The 18,374-nt window shown below is 35.7% G+C and overlaps 1 protein-coding gene across 1 annotated transcript in view; it reads left to right on the forward strand.

Annotated features, from left to right (window-relative positions):
- The window catches only part of LOC137248823 (uncharacterized), a 370,286-nt gene that overhangs the window by 276,524 nt on the left and 75,388 nt on the right, over positions 1–18,374 (forward strand). Inside the window, exon 5 of the mRNA XM_067779720.1 lies at positions 11,146–11,337. Coding sequence (XP_067635821.1) covers positions 11,146–11,337 — 192 coding nt within the window. The remainder of the gene's footprint in view (positions 1–11,145; positions 11,338–18,374) is intronic.

Raw genomic sequence — 18,374 nt, forward strand, 5'->3', positions numbered from 1 at the left:
ACCCATTTTTTTTACAATGCTTTTCGTATTTTATTAACACCTGCGATTTTTATTGCTTCGCCCAGTAAAATATTAAGTGTCCGGTAGTTAGTTTACCTTTTCGAAATTATCTTTTGTGTGTTAAGTAGCAACAGCAGCCGCAATGATAATGTCCGTCTTGTTTCGAAATGCAGTCTATAAATAAAATGACAACCAGTAATACTGCGAATATAAATGAAGAATGCTTGAAAAGAAGGAAATCAAACGCCGAATGTTCGCGTTTTAAATACTTTCAATGAAACTCATTTTGAAACCTTTCATTACGCCAATAAGGTCTTCATTTTATTGGGCAGAAAAAATGAAAATTTGCGTAATAACTTAATTTTACCTTATCTTGGCTTTAGTTGTTATTACGTTTAGCATAAAACGAATTGGGATAGCTGTTATGAGTTGCGCAGAATTTCTGCCAAAAATAAAAGATTCGAAAAGTAAATCCATAAAGTTGTTTCTCGAAGCTAGTTGCCGTGTTTTTCAGTTTAGCATAGAATTCTGTTAAACTTTTTTTTGAATTTTGCTCACATATACAGTGGTGAATTTAACCTCAATAAGAGTGAGAAATTAATAACTCCAGAAGTAAATTGAAGAAATTTAGAAAAACATAAGTTTAGCTTGGGTAGAACTGGCTGGTTCAAGATCAAGCTGAAAATCCCTTTCAATAACCAGAACCTATATTATAAAATAACTCCATCCTCTTGGCAAATACTAAAAGCTTTCTGGGACCAATGCCACTTACTACATCTAGATCTAACAGCTGTATCACTCCTAAAAGCTGGTGTCATAGTTTCAATTGAAATATTTTGGTTTACATTTTAGTCAAGAGAATTTCCAATCTTCAAATATGTGGACTAAAATTTAGACCCAAATATGTTAAAAGTTAGGCTCATCCCCTCATAGTTTGTAAATTATACTATGTTCAAACAGAAAAATAAATTGAGGCTATTTCGATTTAAATTGAGTGGTGTTCATACAACTCTATTTAGCTTACACAATAGTAATTTGAAAGCTGGTTGGCTCATCTCTACAGTATCAACATATCTTTGTTGAGACTGTCAAAATGTGCGTGTTGGTATTAGGTGAATGGAATGGAATGAAAACATAAAACTTTGAAATTTTTGTGTGTTGTAAGAAAATGTGTTCAATGTTTTGGTTTCATTTTGATTTTGCCATCTTCTTTTGACAATCCCTACCCCAGTGCAACGAAAGACATAAAATCGGCTGATGAGATGAGCCAACCATATAGTTCAGCCATGTATAACTGACGTTTAAATATACTCAATAAACACACTTTACAATGTTGCATTTGCAGTTTGAAACAATTTATTACGCAATTTTTTTTAAATTGGCAATTTATTATTACAATTTATTATATGACAAATTGCGTGTTAAATTGCCCAAACAGTATAAATTGCCAATTTGGCGTGTGTTTGAACCTAGTATTAGAAAGGTATTCCAAATCGCGGTACGGGTAAAACTGTTTGATTTTAATTTTAAACTTTTCATCAAAAATTGTATTTATCAAGTGTCTGGACTAAAGTTAAAACCACAAGCTCTTAGAACATGCTTAAAATATTTAGCGGTTTTAAAAGTAGTGTAAAAAATCTTAAAACCAGAACTAAGTTTTTAAAGTTGTAAAAAAAATTTGCTAAAATTTTTTCTCCGCGTACTTTTCCCCCAATACCAATAACAAAAACAATTGTACAAAGCAAAATGAGTTTGTATCAATAATTCTAATCATTATAGACACATTTTTAAGTAATAAAAAAAATTTTTTTTCTATATATAAATTCAAAATTTTACATATAATTTATTTTTTCATAGACTTTCTAGGTTCTTTTTTATTTATCTTAAATGGTTTTATTTTTTAGAAATCTGTAAAATTTAGCAGAAAATAAAAATATTTTTCTGTAAATTATTCTTTTTTCAGTCACAAAAAATCAAAGAACTAAAAATATATTCTCAAAAAAAAAACCAAATTGCTCCTTAAAAATACGAATAATTGGAATATTCGATTAATCAGATATCATGAACTCTAGTCGACACCTCTTTTTTCTAAAACGATACAAGATTCTATCACTATATTCCATCAAAATATATTCGGCCTTGTATTTTAGTTCATTTTCTTGACCTAAATTTCTTTATTGGCATGGCATATTTGGCCTTTTGTAGCCTGAAGTGGAAAGTTTTTTAATACTACACTGAAAGAAAAAGAATGGTAAAATCAACCTAAATACGGGTCAATTCAACCGAAATTTCTGTAAATTTTTATCCATCGCAACAAGATGTTGAATCAACTGCGCACAAATCGCTGATCCGTAATTGACCGTTTTAGTAGTCAAATGAACAAAAAAGTTGTTGCGACAGCTTTGTATGAAAGTACCTATATTGCCATATAAATATGTAAATAAATGTAAGGGGCGTTAACCTCCGAAGAGATTTTAGGCCGAACTTCTCTTCCAATTTGCGTCGTGCTTCTTTTTAATTTTATTTAATTATTATAATTTTACAAATTGGCGGGACGGGACCTACTTGTTTTATACCGACTCCGAACGGCATCTGCAAGGCATATGAGTTTTCACTGAGATCATTTCATGGCAGAAATACACTCGGAGTGCTTGCCGAACACTGCCGAGGGGCGACCCCGCTTAGAAAATTTTCTTCTAATTGAAAATTCTTGTTTCTAAAATTTTGATGTTGCTTTGCCCGGGGTGTGAACCCAGGGTATTCGGTGTGGTAGGCGAAGCACGCTACCATTACACCACGGCGGCCGCCCTATAAGTGCGTAAATTTGTGAATACATAAATACGCATGCTTGCTACATATTGTAACGAATTTGCTGCAAATCCTCTTATTTGCCCTTTTGCTAGGTTCGTTTCACTAAACTGTTGAATAAATAACTCCAATATTGAATAATGGAAAAATGACCTTTATTAAAATACTTCACAATACCACTCAAACCGTGCAACGAATAGCTCAATAACCAAACTGATAGCTTAAAGGAAACTGACTTTCAAAATAATACTGCTATTGCTCGCTAGATATCGTCTTAGTCGTAACTGCTTGACAACTCAGATCAAACTGAATTCCAGCGCCTCTACATCTGGCGCCTTTTATACTCTTTGGTTTCCTCGTTCGCATATTCTAGAATCTACTAGCATTATCCATGAGCTCTCAAACTTCTCAGCTATAACTAAAATTGCACAATTTTATAGTTTTTCTCATTGCATACTTATAGGAGTATCTCAGATATATGCATGTGTTAGTGCATTGACCCTCCGCTGCTCGTATACGTACATGGTACATATATGTAGACGCAGTTATTGTTTCGTTTATGTAGATACATAATGATTGAATTATTGATGTGCATTCACGTCACTGCTTAGCATCGGCTTAGAGACGGCAGCACTCCTTAGTTTTGCTAATATTCGTAACACTGCCCTCCACCTAAGTCTGATCGTACCGATCAGACAAATCTCTCGATCTAAACGCTGCTAGCATCGCCAAATATACCACTCTTCTACTCCGTGGTTTCTCAATGCTTTGTATGTGGTAGATGGTATCACTGATCTTCTTCACAACCTTGTACGGGCCTTCCCAACTGCACCGAAATTTGGATGGAACACCTTTCCGCCGGTGAGGGTTGTATAACAGTACCAAATCTCCCGCCAAGAAACCTTTCGAATTATTGTTCTCATGCTACCTGTGTTTCATCGTACTACTCAATACCCTGGTTCGTTCCTTCAGACTCTGTTGTTTGGCCGATGAACTACTTCGAAGAGCTTGCGCTGGACGGGTGTGCTTTGCATAATCAGTATCGTTCCCACGTTTTGCCACAGTAGTGCGCTCTGGCTTGAAACTACCCTCGCATTTTTTCTCGGAAATTCGTTGCTTCGTTTTCCTGCATCTTTTAGGTTTTGTCAATGCCAGTGCTTCTCTCGTAGGTACTTATGATTTTCATTTATTTGGCCCATTCGATCTATCAACCTTTGCCTTTAACTTTCGTGGTCTTTGTCGAGTCTTTTCCACCAGTACCCGATTACTGCTGAACCCTTTTTCCAAACTAAAATTAAGTGGTATCTCCTGGTTCTTATAGCGCATAATTTTTCTCCGCATATCGATTCTGATGTCATGGTCAACCAAGAAGTCCACTCCCAATATGACTTCATCAACGATCTCCGCCACAACGAATTTGTGTAGAACCATGACTTTTCCAATTAATACCTCACATACCACTTCGCCTTGGACTTGATTATACTCGCCTGTGACCGTACGCAACCTTGCTCCAGGTAATGACTTTACTCTCCTATAGACCAAATCAGATCGAATCAAGGAATGAGATGCCCCCGTATCTACAGTCAGTACACGCTCTTTACCATCCACATTCCCTCTGATGGTAAGACTGCTTGATTTCCTTCCAATCTGCGACTCAGCTATCTCAGGACATTCAATAGCCGGGGCAAGTTTTCGTTCTTTACATCCGACACGCTCTTGCTCATTTCCGCCAGCTTTGCGTTTACGGCCGCCCACATTGTTGGAATTATTAGGAACAAGATCGCAATGACGTGCAATGTGACCTGGGTTGCCGCACTTGAAACATTTAATAACTCCGGCATTCTTCTGTTGAGATCCCTTCAGTGCATTCAAAATTGTGTCTACCCAATCTGGTCTTTCCACTTCCACACGATGAGCTTTGTATGCTGGTTTACTCAATAGCGATGCTGTTTCTTGAGTCAGTGCATAGGATACCGTTTCTGCGAATGTGGGTTTTGGGTTTGCATATGTCGCTCGCTTCGTTTCTACGTCCCGTATGCCATTTATAGAACTCTGGATTTTTACCCTCTCGGTGTACTCCACGGGTGCGTCCACATTTGCCAAATCTGCCAACCTTTCAACATCTGAGGCAAACGCCTGCAATGTTTCTCCAGGCCTCTGGAAGCGGTTCAGCAACTCCATTTGGTATATGTGTCTCCTATGCTCAGTTCCCTATCGTCTCTCTAGAGCAGCTATCAATGCTTCATAATTGTTCCGCTCTCCTTCGGGAATCGTCTGTAGGATTTCCGCTGCTGGCCCCTTCAATGCCACGAACAGTGCAGCAACTTTATCTTCCGCATTCCAGTTGTTCACTGCTGCGGTCTTCTCAAACTGTAGCTTGAAGACCTGGAAAGGAACAGAACCGTCAAAGGATGGTATTTTTACTTTTGGGTTACTCGCTGAAACATCTGGGCGATTTAATTGTAATTCCTTGATCCTATCTTTCAAAGCATCCATCTCTGCCTCTATTTTATCCTGTCGACCCCTGAAGCCTTCATGAAACTGGGTTAGTTTTTCTTCCATATGCGCTTCCAGTTTCGATGATATACGGACTTCCTGCTCTTCTAGTTGTGTGGAGATCTGAGATGATATCTGTGCTGAAATTTGTGCCGACATTTCGGAAATACGCGTCTCCAGTGCTTCAATCTTAGATGTTATGTGTGTTTCTTGCGATTCCAGTTGAGATAACATTTGTGACGACATTTCTGAAATGCGTGCCTCCTGTGATTCCAGTTGGGATGCCATATATGTCTTCTGTTCTTCGAGCTGTGTTTCCATCTTGGATGTAATCTGTGTCGACATTTCTGACATTTCCGACGACATTGATGTTACTGTCGATGTTTGTGCAAATATTGCAGCCAAAATCATGTTCAAGTCTGTGCTCGTAACTGTCTGCGATGTTTCGTTTTTCTCATCAATTTTTGTTGTCTCCTCGCCATCAAGATGAAAGACATACTCTTCCACGTTAATCCCCTCTAATTCCATTGCCTCTCGTAGTCGTGCCTGAAGTTCGAGTTTATTGCCGGTTGTATTCAATCCACGGCTGTCCAACTCCTTTTTCAGTTGCTGGATCTTCAATTCACTGAACTTTGCCATGTCCTTATTATCCTCTGGAATTTATTCAACAATCCCACTTCTGACACCAATTGTAACGAATTTGCTGCAAATCCTCTTATTTGCCCTTTTGCTAGGTTCGTTTCACTAAACTGTTGAATAAATAACTCCAATATTGAATAATGGAAAAATGACCTTTATTAAAATACTTCACAATACCACTCAAACCGTGCAACGAATAGCTTAATAACCAAACTGATAGCTTAAAGGAAACTGACTTTCAAAATAATACTGCTATTGCTCGCTAGATATCGTCTTAGTCGTAACTGCTTGACAACTCAGATCAAACTGAATTCCAGCGCCTCTACATCTGGCGCCTTTTATACTCTTTGGTTTCCTCGTTCGCATATTCTAGAATCTACTAGCATTATCCATGAGCTCTCAAACTTCTCAGCTATAACTAAAATTGCACAATTTTATAGTTTTTCTCATTGCATACTTATAGGAGTATCTCAGATATATGCATGTGTTAGTGCATTGACCCTCCGCTGCTCGTATACGTACATGGTACATATATGTAGACGCAGTTATTGTTTCGTTTATGTAGATACATAATGATTGAATTATTGATGTGCATTCACGTCACTGCTTAGCATCGGCTTAGAGACGGCAGCACTCCTTAGTTTTGCTAATATTCGTAACAATATATATACATATGAATATAGAAATGAAAATGGTAGTCACAAAACTGATGTTCAATTCTTTCAGTTGCAGCTCAGATCATTCTTAATTTCTTCTCTCGCATGTAGTTGCAATACTTGATTATTTCTTTCGAACAAAACTTGTAGTATAAATTTTTGACGTAATATTTAAAAAAGAGAACCTGTAAGTTATGGAAAAATAAAGAATCAAATCGTAGGAAGATAATTCACCACTGGAATAACGTTACATGTAATTCGGCAAGTTTAATTTTCGTAACACTTTAAGTTGAAACGATTCCAAAACAACTCAAACTTTTATTTTGACGGAAACATAAACATTAAAAAAGGATGTTTTTTATTATCTTATTATAAAAATCCTGTTCGTTCAAGCAAAACTTTTGCAACCAGAGGGCGCAATTCTGCATTTCGCTTGGACGAGAAGTTGCAAAATTTTACCCGATAGATAGGTGTCCCGGTATCTCATAATTTTTGCACAGTAAATTCAAAAAAGTGTTTTTCGTTTTGTATTTATAACTGAAAAACTAGTTTTTTGTGGTTTTCCCCATTTTGTGTGTTTTTTCATTTTGATGGTTTTCTTATTTTGGTGTTTTTTTTAACAAGTGCCACCATCGTCATAAGTACAAAGTAGAGAGCGCAGTGAGCGTAAAATTCTCTTTGAAATTTGCTCATGTATTGACAGTTGATCGCCGTTGAAATGACCTGTAAGATCAGTTGTGTTAACAGAAAAATCAGTTAGATTTATTAGGAATCTGTCAATTTTACAAATTTTTTTTAACTTAAGAGCGACAATTTCTCTTCTGTTGAAATAACTAAACTAATTTGTTCGCTTGACAAAGAACTCGGTAGAATTAACCATAATTCGATTAATTTCGCCGAATCTCCGTTAAGTCAAGAATAAGAGAACCGATTTTTTGATTTTACTAGCACCATTTCTTTCAGTGTACAACTAACAACTTTGTAAAATATCAAAGAATGTAAAAAAAAAAACTCAAATGATACTATGTGGACAAATTTTTTAATTAACCATGGTTGCAAATTTTGCTGTTGCAGGGTACGAGTATAATTATTATTCATAAAGTTTATTGAGAACTTGGTGGAACTATCAAAAATCAAAGCACATGCTTACTTTAAAATATAATTTTTCTAGCTAAGGACATGATATCGGACACTTTTTCGAGAATAGATATACCATATGCTAGACCCTAGTGTTTAAATTTAATATATATGGCTTGAGAACTTTTGAGCGCTCAGCTACCATAAACCAAGCAATATAGAAAAATCTATGAAATAATGAAATAGCCGCAATCTAGCTCTAACTCTGCGAACATACGCTCTAAGGGTGCATAAAGTCATACCGCGTCTATCATGGCAAGTAATTCCATTTTTTTAGATGAAGTGGATTGTATAAACCTCATATTTGAAATTCATATATATATGTATATGTATTCATAAAATTCTCAACCATTTTTGCCCCTGCTTTGTACATTCATATTTTGCTCATAAGTTAAATGCAAACACAAAGTTAAATCTCAGCTGGTACAAAAACACAACACCTATGTACATATCCCGTCAAACTGAGATTGTATAAAAGTGGTAACTTGAATGGAATTGAATTATGAACATGGACTTTAAATCAAAAATTTTTAAATAAAGGGGAATAAAACAATGAACGCTTACTTTTTTGGTGTCAACATGAAAGATATATAGACATATAAACAGTGCACTTTTGTAAAGGATGTATGAATTCTTAATGGATACACTTAGATTTTCTTATGCAAGTGGCATTCTTTTAGCTTACATAGCAGATCCTTTTTGTTTATGAGTGCCAATGAATGCCGAAAATACTGCTCCAAAAATGCGGTCCACCTCATAGTTATTGCCACTTTATTTTTTTAAGTTTTTGTAACCGTTCAAATTCCTTTTTGGCTGTTTTTTATCTATGCTTCGCACCTTTCATTATTACCTCTTTGGACTGACATTAAGATGTTTTTTTACCTTTTTTTTATATTTTTGAAAGAATAATATTTTTAAATGGAAAAAATTATGGTGTGCATGTAGATTAACAAACCCTTTTAAGAATTTTAAATGCATTTGAAATCCAAAAAAAAAAAAATTCCACATTTCACCATTTTGAGCTTCTGCTCTGGCGCCACTTAAACAAACTTGATATGTTAATTCATATGTTTTAAAGTAGTTTTTACTCTTCGAAAAATGCTTCGTTCCTTCAACATCCAAGAATTTTTTCGTTTTCAATAAAGACTCACTTTCATTAAAAAAAAAAAAACAATATTTATCTGAAACTTTTACCACCCTTTGAGATCCTGCTCAAGCGCACCTAAAAGTGTGTAAGTATTTGAATAAAAAAATTATTTTTTGTTCAAGTATAAAATCATGCTGCAGACAAATAAATTTAAAAAAAAAAATGTGTGCATTTCTAATGTAGATATTTTGTCCAGAAAGCAAAGACAGTGACAAGCAATTTAATTACCTTGGCATAAAACGTCATCATCTTTGTCTTCCTATTTCTTTCACATCCATTTCTAAACAAAATAGCGCATATATTTAGAGACAGAAAAAATTTGACCCATCCGTGAAGTGCCCACTTCATAAAATGTGGACTGACTCGCCTACATGTACAAGCATAACGCTAGTAAAAAAAAAAATTGCAAAAAATGTTTGTATATATAACATGCTTTTTCAAAAAACAAATTTAGCCCTGAAGAATATTAACACCGACATTCATACTAGTTACTAGCGCATAACTACTTTTTCGTGAAAAAGTTGGATATAAATTATTAACAGTTTATCTTATAAAAGTAAAGATGTATATACATCTGCTGAATTGTTTTTATATCGGTTTTCATCAAAGAATTGAACTGTTATTTGGAAAGCACCAAATTTATTTATTTGTTTACTATGTTCCGATCTAAGCTCGTGCTCGGGCGCCACTTGAAAAACAAACATTTTTTCAGTTTGCTGTATGTTTCACAACCAAGGGTATATATTTAGCTTCTCTCTAAGAAGTGTACTTGCATTTAGAATGCGATTAATGGGCCTACTGGGTTCCTGCTCGGACGCCACATAAAGTGCAATAGATCATGCATTTTTTTAAAAATTATTGTTGTAGATCAATCCGTTGCAAGCACAAATCGATTTAAGTTTAAACGAACAAAAATCTATTTTAAACCTTAAAGCGCCTAACCTTCTTAACGCCAGTTTCATGAAAACTTCTCCGTAGCAGTTGTTGGTTTTTTTTTACCTAAAGAGAGATGTTAATTAAAAGGTCTACATTTTGTGGTAGCGATAAAATACGCACAAATACTAAAATATTTATTTCACTAGATATTTTATCATAGTTTTAATATAAAGATTTTAAATAAAAAAATTAAAACTACCGATATATTTTAAGTTATGATGTTAATAAAATAAGTATGCATTGTGCCCATCCATGCACCTTTTTTGATATCCTCTTGAGCAAAAGAATTAAACTGATATAAAAAAATTGAAAAAAGCGAACGAATCTTGAAAAGTAAATAAGAAAATGGGGAAGAATTGTTAAAACAAATAAAACGAGCTAACCAACATGACAAGCGGAAAGACTTAAGCTCGCACACACATGCACATATTTATCCACTTACACGCTTCCATAGCACAAATTCTTACCACTTTTCATATATAAATGACATACAATCAGATTTCTGGCATGGTCACATATATACTTGCAAACAAATACCCAACTGACATTGTAAGCCTTTGGGAAACAGTGACACGACAAACAGTGAACAAGTATTATATGTGGGGCATTTATTTTAAATAGTGCAATGGATTTTTTTTTTTTTTTCATAATTGAGGAATTTATCCACGTGCAAACCAAATCAATATAGAGAAGCAACGTATCACATTACAACATAACCTAACAAAACAAAAGACAATAGAACACAACATTACATAACACATTACGCAACAAAACACAAGACAACACAACACACCACAACAAACCACAACACAACATAACACTACACAATGCAACACAACACAACATAACACTACACAATACAACACAACACAACGCAACACAACAAACCACAAACCACAATAACTATGGTTTTTGGCCGGTAAGTAAGAGAAAAGCACAGTTTTGCTTGGTTATCCTACGCGTTTTCGAAGTTTGAACCAAAATTCAGTCAAATCACAAATTTTAACAAATAAGCGACTTTATCTGGAATGCCTCTTTTTAGTATATCCGCCCCATCGATGAAGAATAAATAATGATAAAACAAAAGAGGATGAGTTGAAGTAGACTTTTTTCTGCGAATCACTTAAACCACTTAAATTCACCACACACAAAGCAAATGTCTAGATAAACAAAAGAACAAAAAATCACATTTTCTAATTTTAACTTTATTCTTGAAAAATTTTAACTCGTAAATTTTTACTCTTTATTTTCTTAAACCCATAAAATTGTACTTTATACTTTTTTTTTAACTTTTACTTTTCTTTTCTTTTCTACTTTTATTTACAGATTCTGAATTGGAGGAATTTGAGACGCCCGCACGTTATCGTCCCGACTCCTTAAGTGCGCTCAGTCGTACAACACGTTTCACAGAGGATGAAATCAAACGAATTTATCGCGGTTTTAAGGCTGAGTGTCCGACGGGTGTCGTCAAAGAGGACACATTCAAAGTTATCTACTCGCATTTTTTCCCGCAGGGAGGTTCGTGCGGTACAGTATAATTTGCTTTGCTTACACTTAACATGCTCTACTAACTAGTTACTTACTAATGCTTGTTTTCTACAAAAAAAATAGTTGATTTTTTTGTTTATTTTTTATTTTTTTCTGTGTAATGTCCGGCTTGCTGCTTTATAGTAATTTTGTGTGTATGCGTTTGTGACCTGTTCTTGGTATTGAGTTAATTTCGTGAATATAGCAAATAATTCGGTGTATAAGTATGTATCTTACTTTAAGACCTTAAGTAGTATAAACCCTATTAATCTATTATGGAAAGATAATTGTTTAGGTATATAGGAACTTTGTAGCGTACGACTGTATTAACGTAAGCGTGATAGCGCAAAGTAGAAACGTCAGCGTTTTTGCTTACAAGTTTTGAAGCATAAAGTCAGCCTACCGCAAAAGCGTAGTAGGCCTTAAGCGTACTAGCGTGAGAGTGCACCTATAAAATACCGCAATATCTTAATATATAAAAAACACGTGTCACACAGTTGAGGCCAAGGGACTCCTAAACTACTGAACCGATTTTGAATTTGTTTTGCACACCGTGTGTAGATTGATCTAACTTGAAATATAGGATAGGTGACTGGGTGACTAGGGTCTCGAGATCAAAACGTGGACCCGGGTATCCCTAGAGTGTGTGTATAGAATATGAATATCAAATGAAAGCTGTTGATGGGTGCTTTAGTAGAGGGTAATTCTCATACCCCTGGGTGACTAGGGTCTCGAGGGAGGGCAGAGTTAGACGGAAAAAGCTTATTAAAATGTATGGAGATTAGCCAAATTTAGGGCAGGACAACGTCTGCCGGGTCTTCTAGTGGCCTATAAAAATATAATCGGTGACCCGTATTAGGGTAAATTTGCATAAGTATAAGAAAACGCAACAGCTTGTCAGCGTAAAGGCATATTTGCGTAAGATAGCAGTAATTTAATAGCGTATTTCTCTAAGAAGCTAACGTAAAAAATCGCATTATTTTTCAGACCTGTGTATTAGGGACCAAAATGTAGTAACATAGCACCTTAGAAGTTTAAAATCACACAGATAGTTGTAGTCATAGTTTCAACCACAGTCATTATCCTAGGCGTACATTTAGTCTTAGTTAGTCGTAGTCATAATGGAAGCCGCAGCTAGGATAGGGACATACATTGTCGGCAAAGAAATTTTTATCTTCAGCGACAGCCAAGCTGCCATAAAATCTCTGGGCTCCCACTCGTTCAATTCTGAACTAGCACTAAACTGTCGCCGATCTCTTCAAGAGATGGCTCAACAGAACCGTGTACACCTCACATGGGTCCCTGGACATAGGGATATCGAGAGAAACTGTATTGCAGATGAACTCGCTAGGCAGGGTACAACCAAGCAGGTTCTTCCTGCACAAGAACGCTTAGGTATGCCCCTTTCCACATGCAAGCTAATGCTAAAAGAGCACATCTACCGTCAAGCCGTCGAAAGAAACCTGGCCTAAATGGGATCCTAAAAGGTCCCGTCACGTTTACAGCCTAAGAAGGGATACAATTTCCACACTTGTAGGGGCACTATCGGGTCATTGCCTCATAGGTAGGCATGCAGAAAGGCTAGGAGCGCCTTATCGTCGTTGCTGTAGGAGTTGTAAAGAAGATGAGGAGGAGGAAACGGTGGTTCACCTCATTTGCAACTGCCCAGCGCTAAGCGGAGCACGGCAGCGCTTTCTGGGAGCTCCAGTTCTTGATACTATGAGTCAGGTTGTGGAGCATGACGTCAAGGACCTGGTAGATTTCATCAGGTCCTCAAAATGGTTCGAAGAGGAGAGGTAACGGTGTTTTTCGTGGTATCACAACGGGCCTAGTACTACTGGCCTAAGTGTGCCCTCGGGCAGCCACCCCAACCTAACCTAACCTAGTCGTAGTCGTAAGCGTATAAGCGTAAATGTGACAAAACAATGATATCCTTCTTTCACTCCAATCCCCTTCACGTGGCCACTTCTACCCTTGATTCCAGTCCTCTGTCCTCTTCATAACGTGCTATATGATTTTCTTACAGCCACCCGAAGATTACCAGTCACGAACCGCTGGCTGTTGAAATCTGCTTTGGAAATGTGTTTGCTTTCTTGTTTAACCCAATATATTTATGACAAAAAATTTATATGAGGGTAATCATTCATAAGTTCGTTGTCGTAGATTCTGACCTTGGCGATGCGAGAGTGGAGTTAATAATCATGAGTTTTCTTGAGTGTCTTAGTAAATTCATAACTTTCACTGAGTCCTTCGAAATTAGTCTACTTGCTCCATTTCTATGCCTAATACATCCGCTTGGAAGATGCTACCTGAGTTCTAAAGATGCACTGAAAATGTGGCTTTTAGCTATATAGAGAAAACAGTAGATGATGCAGAGCCTGACTACCTTCTTCCTAGCAGGTAGTTCTGCCTTCTATGTATGGATGAAGTGGGTAAGGTTTATGTGGCTTTAGTCTTTTAATGGGATTTTCTCCACTCAGTATGTAGAGCTTTTGTCCTTATCCAGCTTTGAGGATTATATGCTATAATTGTATTGCAGTGTTCCTCCATCAGGTAGTGGTCCAACAATATCCCCATTAATGAACCTGAGGAGGGACAATTTACATTAATAAGGTACCTATTTCGATTCACCTTTATGTGGGCCCATGTTCTTCGCCGTATTTGTGAATTCACTTGTCCTTATTGCCTTATCGGTAGTCAGAGACTCGGCTGTCAAAGAAACATGATTCCCCAGGGGTAGGTAGGCTAAAAATTGGGTTAGAGAAGCTTTAAATTTCACTGGAAACCCTTTGAAAGGGTTGCATTATACAGCCCGTGGAGTCAGTAGCATAGTTTAGTAGCCCCTTCAGACAGACTTACCTGCCGCGGGTCTAAGCTCTCTAGCCCGTTGAGGTGGTATAGTATTTTGCACCACGTTGTAAGCGTAATCTTCTCAGGGTTTGCTGAATTGACTGGGAATTTCGAGGTGACCAACTTTCTATGAGATTCAATGCGTTGCAGTGGTCCTCTTAGAGTTTGAAGATGCTTTCGGGTTACTTTAAGATCTTCGTTACCGGAATATCCTATTCTTCATTTCTTATTGAGGTATTCACCATTATGTTTTGCATCGCGTTAAATATCTAGGACTCTGTCTTTGAGGTTAGATGTTGAAAACTGGAGAGGTTGTAAATGCGCAAGTTATTTGTAATCTGTAAATTTAGGAGTATGTATGATAGGAAATATCGTAAGGCTAAGTGGCCTGAATTTATAAAGCTTTGTGTGCACAGCCGTTCTCCTTTGAATATGTATGATTTCCATTCGACCTTCCGAGGGAGTGTTGGCTAACCGGGTGGCTCGAGGCTGACAGAAAATTGACGAACGTCATGTACGAAGCAAGCGGCAAATACCCGAATGATTTGCTGAACATTATATGTGGTTGTTATTGCTATTGGACCGCTTGATCCGGTTTATTTTGATGCAACATGTCGCTTTTGAAATGGGCTTACTATGTTTATAATGGTACAGGATAAGTAGGTCTCATAGGGCATATGAAAGTGTGGTTGAAATCGTCCATAGACCCCATATAGGAATTGTATTGTGTTGAATTTTTCGAACTTAAACTGAATGAGTGAAAGTTTAGAAGTATTAAACGGTTGGTTTGTCTCTTACCAGCACCGGTTGGTAAACTCATAGAAATGCATTCCTATCTTTCTCCTCTTCCTGATTAAAGGAGTCCTCCATTCTCAGACCAACCAACACCCCCACTCATTTTTTGTATATAAGGATGTTATACCAAATCTCATTAAATTCTATTGAATGCCCATATAGCCCTAAAAATATCGATAAATGTTCAGTCTCCCTGATGAAGTTGGAAAAAATTCATTGGAACGCGTAGTGGGAAAAGATACACTTTTGGTTTTGTCGTCATATAATACGCCAAAAAGTTGCAATAATCATAACAATAACAAAAAACGGCCCCATAAATTAAGATTCACATTCATTTCTATTTAAAAGATTTTTTGTTATTGTAAATTATAAATTATTATTATAAAATTATTTCATTCATTTACTTAGGATAAACTCTATATTAGAATTATGGTCATAACTAAATTTACTACAATATTTATTGAAAAAATAGCTGAGAGATTAAACTACCATTATGCTAATTACACCTGCTAACCTTTATAATCGTCATAAAAAAATCATATACAAGACAAATTATGAAATTTATTATGGTACATAAATAATGGTGGTCACCACAAACTTAAACCCAAACTATGTTAATCTAATAATTTCATATATTCAACAAGGCAGCAACCGCTATAACAACAACAACTAAGAGACTGAATAAAATTAGTGAAGTTTAAACTAAAGCAAGTGTAAACCAAATGCCAAGTTGGTTTGTTAAGCTTATAAGGTTTTAGGCATACACACACAAACGTACTTAAGAGCACAAACTAACTAATACAGACATATTTACATAACCAAATTCATTGCTGTCAGTAACTTAGTAAGATAAAGTTGGTTGAGTCTTTGCAAAATAGATAAATTTAAATATACAAAAGCGCATTAAAGGTCATAAGGGTATAGGAAAATTCAGCTTGTACGTATATAATTAGAATTTTACTACGGCAGATAGTGAAGATTGCGACAGGAGGCGTAGGCCTTACCATGAAAGCTGCTGCTCAAACTCATTCGTTCGTACTTTTTTGTCAGATTTGATTTTGCATAAAGTTATGAGCGAGTTTTGTAAAATCTATTATATATTATTCTTTCAAACCACTCAAATTGTTAGCAGCTAAGCCATTGAGGCAGGCAGTCATCAGTAGCAGAGAGAGAAGAAAATTCAAAAATATAAAGTTGAGTATAGAGTTGTAAAGAGCGTTTAAAAAAGTTTTAGAGCGTGCAAGTGAGACCGCAAAGAAAATATTAAATTATAGAAATCATTTCAATTTGTTGAGTAAGTTACTTAAATGCAAATTGTAAATGAAAAACTAATTTTGTTCGCCCGTCAAATTCTGTACAAAAGCTTTCAAAATTTTTGATATTTTTTTTTTATATTTGGCATTATTTTATAAAAAAAAAAAAAAAAATGTTTAACGTTTTTCACCTTTACAATCCAATATAGAAACAAGTTTTCAATCATTTGTAGCAGCGAAAACGAAAATAGCAATAGAAATTTGGATCAAATGTGGCCAATTAAATTTATTTTTACTTTTTGTTTTTAATAGCATGTTCGCAGACGTACTCCTGCACCATATTGTAACGAATTTACTGCAAATCCTCTTATTTGCAACCTTCTACTAACGTTTGTATCGCTAAATTGTTGAATAAATAACTCCAATATTTAATAATGCAAAATGGCTTTTATTAAAGTCTTTTACAATAACACTACAACTGATTTTCAAAATAATACTGCTATTGCTCGACAGATAGCGTGCTTTGTGTACTCTGGGCGCATATAAAACACACACACACCCAGTTTTATTTATAAAATTTAAAAAAATTCAAAGCCTGAAATGAGCTCATACTTTTCGCAAGGCCTTCGGTTCGGTCAATCTAAGACTTTTCATTCCGGTCATTATTTTAGATATATTTTTACTTAAATATACGAAGATCTGGATTTTCGGCTACATTCAAATTGTAGTTTTGCCAAGAAAACTAATTTTCATTAAAAATCTACCGATATCGTTTGAAACAGTGTGGTAGTGAGGGGGAATATTGCCCCGGGCGCTACTCACAGGGGGCACTATTCACAAGGGACGCCAAATGGTATGCAAAGCAGAACTTACTGTACAATTTGTATTTTTATTATAACTAATTACTGGAAAATATTGATTTCGGGTAAAAATTTTATATGCCAAAAAATTCTTGCATATATCGTGAACACTTGCGACAGGTTGTGGAATAATTGAAAGCATATATCTTTTGCTCTCAAGTTCAACGTTACCCTGGGAATTATTAAAAATGCTTTGACAAAAACTGTCAAACGTGAATCTCAAACACGATGGAGCGCCAGAATACAAGCGTTTAGCGTCATCGTCGATGGGCTGAAGAATATAGTAGATCACTTAGAAAAATTATCAGAGGACACTAACACCACAAGTGACATCAGAAGCGATGCTACAGTGCTGTTGCAAAATATACTAAATTTTAGTTTCATAACATTAGTTCATTTCTAGTATGAAATCTTAAGGTGTATTGAGCGTGTTTAGCTCAGATTTTAAGTTCCGGTGATGAATTTTAGAGAAGCGTATCATGATCTCTTAAATCATTAGCGAAAAAATATTTTCCCCGGGCTCAAGAAAACCTCACTACGCCATTGGTTTGAAAGCACAAACATTTTTTTTTTTTACTTAACGTCCTTCACTGCCGCAAACAAAAGCAATTTGTATAGCACACTTTTAGGTAGACTCTATAATATTATGTTTGAAGTTGTCTAGCATATGGAGAAGTCGATATAGTTCCATTTATCTTAAATGTTTTTTTTACTCTAATATCTATAGCCAGCCAACATTGCATAGGTCTTCAGAATCGTTTTGTCAATCCCTTAAGTAAAATTAATTTCTGCCTTACAAATAATCGGAATACCTTCGCTGAAGATGTAGTAAGCAACCCACTTTACCAAAATTTTGCTTAGCCGGTTTTTGCATCTTATTCTTGGCAGGCAATAATTTAAGCTCTTCCCACTGTCTCTGAGGCTAAATTTATTTAAACCGAGTAACGTATTAAATCAATGGTTTTACATTTCATTACAAGGGTTAACCGTTTCCTCAATTATTTAGAATATCTGTCTCATAATAAAAAGCTATAGCGTCTCCTTAAATAATTAAGCAAACATGCGTAAATTACAAAGCCACAAATTATTTCACATTTCTAGTACACTAGAGTGGTCCTTATAAATAAAATAAAATTTGCATTTCCACCCCTTCACACGATAATACGTAGGTCAGAAATATTACATATAAGTTCTGGTCACGGTTACACTGGTTAAAGGGCGTTGCACGGTCCTCTAAGTTGAGGTTGGTCTATGGAGACTGAAAAAATTG

The sequence above is a fragment of the Eurosta solidaginis genome, chromosome 4 (genome assembly GCF_040869045.1).
Source record: "Eurosta solidaginis isolate ZX-2024a chromosome 4, ASM4086904v1, whole genome shotgun sequence".
Classification (NCBI taxonomy): domain Eukaryota; kingdom Metazoa; phylum Arthropoda; class Insecta; order Diptera; family Tephritidae; genus Eurosta; species Eurosta solidaginis.